Consider the following 10,231-nt stretch of genomic DNA (forward strand, 5'->3'; position numbering starts at 1 on the left):
ATTTTTGTACCTTCCGTGCCTGGATCATAGTAGACGCTCAATGAAAGTGTGTGAGGTCACGGGGTCCCAGGCCTTGGGGTGTTCCCCCTGGACCTGGAGAAAGGCCTGATGCAGAAGCCACCGCCAACAGGGTATCCTTTGTCTCTTGAGCATTGCGATGGTATGGGAACGCTTATTAGTCCCTTTGGAGACTTGACAAAACTAAGGCTCAGAGAGGTTTAGTCCCTTGCCCAAGGTCACACAGCTCCACCTAGTCGAGATTAGAGCAAAGGGCTATTTGACTCTGAAGTCTGTGCTCTCCAGAGCAGCTCACCTACAGTTTGCCAGGTACCTGGTGGGAGGGAACCACAGGTGAATCAGACCTGGTCCTTTCCCCAAGGGAGAGATAAGGCCAGGCCAGCTGCAGATCCAGCCTATAATCCTGGGCAATAACAGCTGCTCCCTCCCGGGTTGACAGTGGGTCCCTGACAATGTCCTGATGAATCTGGGTTCCCATCTTATGGTGGAGGGGAGACTGAGGCACCAGTCTTGGGGCCCCAAGCTGTGCTACAAATCCCTAGCACATTGGGGTCAATGCTGGGAGCTTTGCTGGAGGAGGGAAGTAGAAGCTGGGAGCTCAGGGGCCCCCCGCCTGACTCCCTCCCTGTCTCTGTCCCCATCTGCCCTGTCAGAAATGTGGAGCCCAGGCCTGTACGCCGGGGAGCAGGCTGAGCTGGCCAACTCACCCCCACACTGCAACCTCACAGTGAAAGACCTCCTCCTCTCTGGCAGTGGCGGGGACTTGGTGAGCAGTCCCCACCCGACCCCTGGAGCATCAGAGGTGGGAGGGCACTGGAGTTCATGGGGCCCCAATACCCCCATTTTGGAGACTGGAAGACAGTCACAGACAGGGGCTGATAGTAGTCCAAGGTAAGTCCAAGTCACTTACTCTGACTTACACCCAGAGTAAGTCAGTGGGTCCCAGTCCTGAGTTCTCTGTCTCCTGGGCTGGGATACTTTCTACTACAGTAGTTGTATTCAAAAAAAAAAAAAGGGCTAAAACTTACCAAGCATCTACTATAGGCCAGGCACTCTTCTAAATGCTCTTAATGTATCATCTTTTAATTCACAGCAACACTGAAAACTGGGGCTCTTATCTTAATTCTACGTTTGAGGAAATGGGCACAGAGAGGTCCAGTAATTTGACCTAAGTCACACAGCTGCTGCAGGCTTAATCCCTGGGCTGGCCCATTGGGCCTACTGTGCCCATTGCACGCTGACTGAGGGCTGTCTATCTTGCCCTGGGGTTCGACTACAGGTAAACCAGACCTGAGAACCCAATCAGTACCTCCATTTCTCAGATGAGAAAGCCAATGCCCAGAGAGGTTAAGCCACAAACCCAAAGTCACACAGCAAGAAAGTGGCCGAGTCAGAATTTGAACTCTAATTTGCCTGATGCCCAAAGTTGTCCTGACAACCTCTAAGAAAGAGCAGAACACCCCTCTTGACTTGGGAGATGCACGGTGAGCACCAGCTGTGTGCTCAGCCTCTGGGGACCTCATGGTCAAAAGGGGACAACTGACTGCTCATGGAAGTGTACCCATAAGGGAGAGAAGCTGGAGGGGCATTGCAGGTCCAGGAAGGCTTCCTGGAGGAGGCAGAACTTCAGCAGGTCTTGAAAGATAGGAAAGGTGAATGACTGCTCTGGAAATACTAACTGGCTTTTGTAAATGTGTCAAGTTTAATACTGTTGTTCTGTGTGTGAACAACGTTGGGAAGTGGAAGACCTTATCCCCATTTGGCAGATGAACATACTGAGTCTTGGATCCTGGAGAGAAAATGGTTGGGCTGATCCATGGCCTGGAATTCTAGGAGTGGAATTTGATCCAGTGAATGTCAGGCTGCCCCAATCTCCACCTTTATTCCTGAGCCTCCCATTCCATGGTGTGACATTCCTAAGACTTGGCTCTCTGATGACCCGATTCTTTCATTTTCAATGTTTCTATTTCATAATTTAAATTTAATTTAAAAAATTTTGAATAGGCAAATGCATTCACATAGTCCAAGTTCCAAAGGTACAAACAAGTAGACAGGGAGAAACACCCCTCACCCCCATTTCCTGGAGGCTCACTTAACCTGTGCCTTGTGTGTTGGATTTTCCCTTTGCTGTTGCAGAATGCACTGCAAGGAATGTCCAGAGCCCAGAGAAGTGCCTGGCATGTAGTAGGTGCTAAATACATAGCTGTCTAATGACTACTTGTGAAACAAATGAAAAACTTGTATCTAAAGAGCAATTCCTGGAAGTGGAATTGCTGGGTCAGAGGGCTGTGTGCTGGTTCTTTGGAGCCCTAGTGCCAGTGGGGACTTTACAGCAGATGGATCGATTGTTTCTCAGACCTGATGCCTCTTTCATTTCCCAGAGGCGGTCACTCTCCCTGCCCTCAAAGCAATTCTGCTGGTTTCCCCACAGCAACATAACCTGGCAGCCCCCAACCTGTTGCGCCTTGGGACCGGGCACAGCCAGGAGCTGGTGCTGACAGAGGACGAGAAGAAGCTGTTGGCCAAAGAAGGCATCACCCTGCCCACCCAGCTTCCCCTCACCAAGGTGAGTCAGTGGGACCCCTGGCTCTGGAGCTCGCCCCCTTTCCTGCAGCTACTTGCCCATGAGTCTCACCTTTGGGTCTCCCACACTAGAATGTTAGGACGTGTCTGTCACCAGAGCCAGAAAAATCATCCTCAAAGCCACCGCAGTGGGGGCTTTCTAGCTGGCCGCAGTCTCCACCCAGCCTGTTCACTCAATATCAGTATCTGAGTTTGCTTTTCCAATTGGAAGACCTCTCTTAGTCTTGATAACTGGCCTCGGGAAAGGCGCTGTTCCCACAGATGGTCAGAAGATGGCGGGATTGCACCAGTGCACAAAATCCAGTTGCCAGTACGGGACTGGGTTTGGGAGCTGGGAAGACCTTCAGGACCCAGGACCCCCCTAGAGATTCTGCAAGAATTTCGGGGCAGAAAATCTGGTCTTCAAGTCATCATGGGTCTGCCCTCAAGTCCCTGAGTCTGGGATGGCTCCCTTGGGAGGATAATGGGGTGAAGCTGTGGGGTCTGGACAAGAGAGCGGACCCTCCAGCCTGCCTCAGTCTGCTCCCCATGTCACTCTGCAGTATGAGGAGCGAGTGCTGAAGAAAATCCGCCGGAAAATTCGGAACAAACAGTCAGCCCAAGAAAGCCGGAAAAAGAAGAAGGAATATATTGATGGCCTGGAAACTCGGTAAGGCTGGGGTCCCGGGACACCACACTTAAGGGGGAAACTGAGGCCTGAGAGCGGGATGCAATGGAGCTAAGGTCACAGTTTTCAGGATCTGACAAAATTAGAGTTGTTTCCTTCTCTGGGAGAGACGATTTTTCACGTGAATTGCGAGGATGGAAAAATGCCTAGTAAGGTGGTACAGGGCTCAGGTTCGAGGCCCCTTAATCCCCTAGAAGATGTTATGCCAAGAAGGGAGAAGGTGTCATCCATCTTGTCCTGGCTCTTTGCCTGAAGATGGGACATTTACTTCCCTTGCTGAGCATCACTGATCCTCAGAGCTGTCATGGCTTCCTTCGGTGGGGGAGAAGAAAGGCAGAATTTCCTCAACTTAAGAACTGTGCACCCGGGACTTCCCTGTTGGCGCAGTGGTTAAGAATCCACCTGCCAATGCAGGAGACACAGGTTCAAGCCCTGGACTGGGAAGATCCCATATGCCACGGAGCAGCTAAGCCTGTGCACCACAACTACTGAGCCTGCGCTCTAGAGCTCGTGAGCCACAACTATGGAGCCCATGGGCCACAACTACTGAAGCCCACGCGCCTAGAGCCCGTGCTCCGCAACAAAAGAAGCCACTACGATGAGAAACCTGTGCACCACAGCGAAGAGTAGCCCCCACCTGACACAACTTGAGAAAACCCATGCGCAGCAACAAAGACACAATGCAACCAAAAATAAATAAATCAATTAATTAATTAAAAAAAAAAGAACTGTGCACCCCAGGACTTCCCTGGTAGTCCATTGGCTAAGACAACACGTTCCCAATGCAGGGGGCCCAGGTTCGATCCCTGGTCAAGGAAATAGATCCCACATGCCACAACTAAGATCCATGTGCCGCAACTAAGACCTGGTGCAGCCAAATAAGTAAATAAATAAATATTAAAAAAGAAAAAGAACTGTGCACCCCAATCTCATCCAATCGCCTCTCTCAACTCATTTAGGCTACGGAGGGACAGGCACCTCTTTATTCTTTAATAGAAACATAAAAACTTAGCTTGCTCACTTTTTAAACCAAAAGTGATTTAATGAAGTGTTACAGATTTGTGTTTTCTGTTTCTTTTCTAGTCAATTCTGAGATGTCATATTCTTCTGGGAAGTTGTCCATTTCAAATTTACTGACATAAAATTGTTCATAGTTCTCTCCTATTATTTTTTTAAGTTCTGAATAATTTATAGTTGTGCCCTTTTTAATTACTCATGTTGTGTATTTGTGCCTTTTCTTGTTTTTTATCTTGGGCAATCTTGCCAGAAGTTTGTCTGTTTTATTATTCTTTTCAAAGAATGAATTTCTGGCTTTTCCTCCCACGCAGTTGTCTTTTTGTATTCTAGTTCCTTTATTTCTACTCTTAGCTTTATTGTGTCTTTAGTTGTGTTTTGTTTTGCTTTTGGTGGGGAAGATCTATTCTGTTGTTCTTTTGCTAACTGTTAAATGTGTATGTTCAGCTGGTTGAGCTGTAATAAGGTTATACATTTTGGGGGACTTCCCTGGCAGTCCAGTGGTTAAGACTCCATGCTTCCACCGCAGCAGGGCACAGGTTTGATCCCTAGTCAGAGAACTAAGATCCCGCATGCTGAGGGGCCAAAAAAAAAAGAAAAAAGGTTATACATTTTCCTCTCAGCACTGCTTTATCTGCATCTCATACATTTTGGTTTGTACCATTGTCATTACCATTTGGTCCCTAGGTCTTTCTTAATTTACACAGTGGATTCTTCTTTATCCCATGAGTTATTTAGAAGGAGGGCCTTTTAGTGGGAGAATTTATTCTCTTCCCTGGTTGTGATATGAGGACTAGCATATCCTCATGCCATGATCTGAGTGTTTTGGTTTTTTTAAAGATTTTTTGATGTGGACCATTTTTAAAGTTTTTATTGAATTTACTACAATATTGCTTCTGTTTTATGTTTTGGTTGGGTTTTTTTTTTCGTTTTTTTTTTTTGCTTCAAGGCTTGTGGGATCCTAGCTCCCAACCAGGGGTTGAACCTACATCCCCTGCACTGGAAGGTGAAGTCTTAACCACTGGACTGCCAGGGAAGTCCCATGATTTGAGTGTTTTAATTCTACATCTGAGTGGTCTGGGCCAAGACAGCATTAACAGATGGATGCAGATGGGAAAGGTGGGGTTGCCGGACTGGACCCCAAAACCCTAGATGGAACGATCACATTGTCTTGTTCCTCAAATGTACTCTGCTAAGCCCCTAATCAACTTTACTTCATATCAGTGCCCAACTGCTCTATGAACTAGGTAACTGTATCTCCACTTTACAGATGAGGGGACTGAGGCCAGACAGCAGAGTGCCTCAAGGTCACAGGGAGGGTGAAGATTGTAACTTGGGTCTCCTTGGACTCAGTTGCCATGCTACTGCATCTTCTCAAAGCATCACTGCCTGAGTTTGGTGGTCCATTTCCAATCCTGGGGGCTCAGACCAGAAGAAAGCCCCCACACCAATGCAAAGATGGTACCTAGGAGCCAGGCAGAACTGGGTTCAAATTCTGGCCTTGTTACAGACTTGCCAGGGTGACTTTGGATGAATGACTTCCCCTCTCTGGGCTTCGGTTCCCTGCCTGTACAGTGGGGCCTCACAAAGAGATGTTAGTTTGACCTGTTGGTGACAGGCATATTCTGAATGTCACTGTGATGTTGCCCCTTCAGGATGTCAGCCTGCACTGCCCAGAACCAGGAACTTCAGAGGAAGGTCTTGCATCTTGAGAAGCAGAACCTGTGAGTATTGGTCAAACTGGGGCAGAGAACAGGAGGAGCTGACCCCAGAGTCCCTTGCAGGAGAGGTGGACATGGGGGGACAGGCTGTGTGACGGCAGGGCAGAGCAGGGAGTAAGGGCTCCACTTAGAAAGGGGGAAGCCTGCAGAGAAAAGGGGTTTTGGACTTGGGCCCTTGAAGGATGTATAAGAGTTCACTAAAGGGAAGATGCTGCCGGTAGAGGAAATGGCATATGAATGGCTAAAGGCTAGGAGTATGGTGTGCTGGATAACTGCAGGTGATTCCATCTGTGGGTGCATTTACTTAGTCAATTTTTTGGGGGGTGTCATGGATGATGCCATTACAGGTGTTTGTGAAATAGCTTGTGTTAACACTTGAGTTGTGATGGGAGGAGGTGGTATTTCCTCCCCCCGTCGTGGTCAACCTCCCGATTCACATTTTGAACCGTTGGATGTCTGCTCTGGTGGCAGAGAGGACTTTGTTGCATTCATTCAGCTTTGGGAAAGAAATGTATGCCTCTGTCAAGTTGTTGAGTGTTTTTTAAACCTTAAATCTTTTATCCCCCTGCATATACACATTCATCTTGTCACAAGGTCGGTGTTGCCTCCATAATTGAGTTAATACAGGCTAAATTTCCATCTTCTGTGATGTCCTGTTTGAAGTTTAAACAGCTTGATCTATTTTTTAAAAACCTATCAGCATATTCTTCATGTTGTGTGGACAGTGCTTGGTGCCTTATTCTTTCATAGAATCGTCTGTTTGAAAATAGTGAGGGATTGATTTTTTTTACCTAATAAATTTATTTATTTATTTGTTTGTTTATTTTTGGCTGAGCTGGGTCTTCGTTGCTGCACGTGAGCTTTCTCTAGTTGCGGTGAGCGGAGGCTACTCTTCGTTGCGGTGTGCAGGCTTCTCATTGCAGTGGCTTCTCTTGCTGTGGAGCATGGGCTCTAGGCGCATGGGCTTCAGTAGTTGTGGCACGTGGGCTCAGTAGTTGTGGCTTGTGGGCTCTAGAGCGCAGGCTCAGTAGTTGTGGTGCACGGGCTTAGTTGCTCTATGGCATGTGGGACCTTCCCGGATCAGGGCTTGAACTCGTGTCCCCTGCATTGGCAGGCGGATTCTTAACCACTGAGCCACCAGGGAATTGATTGATTCTTACGGTGGTATTTAGAAGGGAATTTTAGTTCTTTTCTTTCTGTGCTATAATGTAGCTATGTTTAAACTTTCCAACCAGGTCGTATATTTTCTACTAACCTGTTTTTAACCTGAGGAAAATTCTTGAGCCATTGTTTCCAAGTAGCTTCCACTGAGTATTTGCTACATTGGCATACTTCTAGATCAAACTGTATGGCCCTACTTATTCAATTTTTATTTAGCATCTACTCTGTGCCAGGCATAGTTCTGGACACTGGGGCCCAAACAGTGAACAAAACAGACCCAGCCCCTCCACTTAAAGACTCACAGTCTACTGAGAAACAGACTCAAGACAAACAAACATATATGAAAGATCATTCAAATAGTGATAGCCACTGGGAAGAAGAATAAACTAGGGGGAAGGGGCTAGGGAGTGAGGGGGGTGCCATTTTAGGCAGGGAGGTCAGATAAAGTGACATTTGAGATGAGACCCAACAGCTAAGAAAGAAGCAGCTACAAAAAGACCTGTGGGGGGTGGGGCAGGGGAACAGTGTCCTTAGTACTGAGAGAACAGCCTGTGCAGAGGCCCTGGGGCAGGAATGCTTGTGCGTAGGAGGAACAGTGAGGGGCTGTGTGTCTGGAGCAGAGTGAGCGAGGGGGAGAGAGGGAGGAGGGGAGGGCAGGGAGGGGACGGGACTGGCTGTGCCAGGCCTTGTGGGTCTCGGGGAGGACTTGGGCTTTTACTTCCGAGGGAGATGGGAACTCTGGGAGGGTTGGGAGAAGTTGCCTCACATTTGAAAAAGTGTGGAGCATGAACTCTAGAGGAGGCAGGAGAAGCTTGGGGGGCCCAGAGGCTGGGGCCGGTGTCCAGGCGAGCAGTAATGGCAACCTGGATGGAGAAGGTGGGGTGGCAGAGAAGTGGGTGAGATGTTCAGTGATTTATTGAGGGAGCTTCCGGGACTTTTAAGAGCAGTGGGGCCTTGAAGGATGGACGGGATTCAGACTTCAGCCAGGCTGGGGGACCCCAGGAATCACAGGGAGGCAGGTCAAGGCTATGTAGGGATCAAGCAAGTCTTCCCGTTTCCACTAAGGTCCCTCTTGGAGCAGCTGAAGAAACTCCAGGCCATCGTGGTCCAGTCCACCAGCAAGTCGGCTCAGACAGGCACCTGCATAGCGGTGAGTCCTGACCCCCAGCTCCAAGGGGCTTGTCAGCCTTGGCAGAGGGTCCTGCGGGGGAGGGGAGTGCGAGTAGGAGGACAGCCGGCCCTGAGCCCCAGCTCACGCATGCTCCAGTCTTCTGGGCCTCAGTTTCCCTGCCTATGAGACGAGTGTGCTCAGGGGAGGGGGAGGGATGGGGTGACCCTGCCCCCATCTCCACCAGGTCCTGCTCTTCTCCTTCGCCCTCATCATCCTCCCCTCCATCAGCCCTTTCGCCTCCAACAAAGCCGAGAGCCCCGGAGACTTTGTGCCTGTACGAGGTAGGTGGACCAGGGGGTTGCTCCTCCCTCAAAAACCCTCTGGGCTGCCCCGTGGGCGCACTCCCCTTGGATCCCCAGCCCCCATACTGGGCCACTGGGAGAGGGGGAGGAGGCCCCTTGCAACTGCTTCTTGAGGCTGGGGGCTAAAAGAAAGAAGGGACCCAGCCCCCCAGGCCATCCCTCACGACCCCCCAACCCTTGCTCAGTTTTCTCCAGAACTTTGCACAACGATGCTGCATCCCGTGTGGCTCCCAACACCGTGCCAGGCTCCGAAACCCCAGGACATGGGCCCAAGGCTGGCACACTTCAGGGAGGGTCTCCAAGCAGCCCTCAGGGGGAATGGGGATCCCGGGACCCGCCGGCTCCGGACAACTCGACGGAGGATCTGGACAACGGGACCCTGGTCCAGGGCAACTCCATGAAGGAGCTGGACCGGGCCGCCCTCCTAGACTGTGCCCGGCCTGAACAAGCACTTGGCCCAGGGCGCGTGGGGCTGGAGGTAGCAGTGGGGGAGCTGTGAGCACCACGGGTACGTGCCCCCAGGCCCCTCTAGTCAGGGGTGCTGCAGTGGACAGAGACAGGCACAGGGATCCGAGGTGAGGGAGAGACCCCGGCGATGGTGTCAGGATGGAGACGCGCAGACTCACAGCTTCAGACCCAGGTACCCAGGCCCATGCAGAAACTGATGCTCAGACACAGACCATAAGGCCACAAAGCCTGAGAAATACACGTACAGACCCAGGTGCAGAAGGAAACAGGAAGACAGGCACCGACTGATCCACAGCCCCAGAGAGATAGGCATACACCAGGCCTCGGTAACTCCCCGCTCAGGGACTCCTGCCTGCCCCCTGGAACACAGGGAGGAGGAAGCGGCCAAGTCTGCTGGGACCCTGGCCCTGGAGCACGGGCTGAGCTCTGAACTTCGGGGCCGCCATGGCTCACAGCTGTTCCCTTTTTCTAAGACTGCTACGGTCCTTAATAAAGTATTTTGAGAGAACACGGCTGGCATGGAGGTGGAGTGGGGTGGGGGCTGAATTAGAATCTGGGGCTCCCCAACCCACAGAAGGAGGGACTAGGCCAGCCTAGGATAGAGGAGTGAGGCAGGGGGTCCCTTGACCCCCAGGCTGGAGCGGTGACCAGAGAGGTGCCGGTGCGTGTTCAGCACCTTGGAGAGCGGCGGCGGGCGGAGAGCAGGGCGCAGGAGGAGGGCGAGGTAGCTCTGGCCCGCACCCCCTCCCCCGCCCCGACTCTTCCAGGGTATTCGCGGAAGGCCTGCGGCAGTTGCCTTCCTGGGGGGCCGGGCTGCCCACCCCGCTTGTTTTATGGATGAGGGCACTGAGGCGTCGGGAATGAGGGGACCTGCCCAAGGTCGCAGCTGGGGAGGACTGACCCCAGCTGCACCTGCGCTCTTCCTTTAACGTGTCACCCTGGCCCTGCCCGCTTTGCACAGGTGCCCGGGGGTTGCAATTGAGATAAAAAAGCGCGGCCTCTCTCCTCAGGGGGCTCACAGCCTAGTAGCAGAGGGCACACAATAAAGAATCCCGCAAGTGAGAATTACAAACTGAGGACTCAGCAAATATCTGCAGCTGGCAAGGCCCTCCTTCGCCCCCAGGCC

General features: G+C 51.2%; 1 protein-coding gene across 4 annotated transcripts in view; it reads left to right on the forward strand.

Moving 5' to 3' along the window:
• Positions 1-10,163, forward strand: part of CREB3L3 (cAMP responsive element binding protein 3 like 3) — a 41,027-nt gene extending 30,864 nt beyond the window's left edge. For 2 of the 4 annotated variants that reach the window (XM_082837249.1, XM_082837250.1), the window contains exons 6-12: positions 672-784; positions 2,450-2,584; positions 3,144-3,250; positions 5,938-6,006; positions 8,230-8,314; positions 8,520-8,616; positions 8,823-10,160. In XM_082837249.1, coding sequence (XP_082693375.1) covers positions 672-784; positions 2,450-2,584; positions 3,144-3,250; positions 5,938-6,006; positions 8,230-8,314; positions 8,520-8,616; positions 8,823-9,136 — 920 coding nt within the window. In that variant the 3' untranslated portion in view covers positions 9,137-10,160. Of the gene's footprint in view, positions 1-671; positions 785-2,449; positions 2,585-3,143; positions 3,251-5,937; positions 6,007-8,229; positions 8,315-8,519; positions 8,617-8,822 lie in introns of all 4 variants that reach the window. The other 2 variants (XM_082837251.1, XM_082837248.1) reach the window with 2 other exon arrangements.
• The last annotated feature ends 68 nt before the right edge of the window (positions 10,164-10,231 follow it).

Source organism: Leucopleurus acutus (genome assembly GCF_964270905.1).
Source record: "Leucopleurus acutus genome assembly, chromosome: 3".
Classification (NCBI taxonomy): Eukaryota; Metazoa; Chordata; class Mammalia; order Artiodactyla; family Delphinidae; genus Leucopleurus; species Leucopleurus acutus.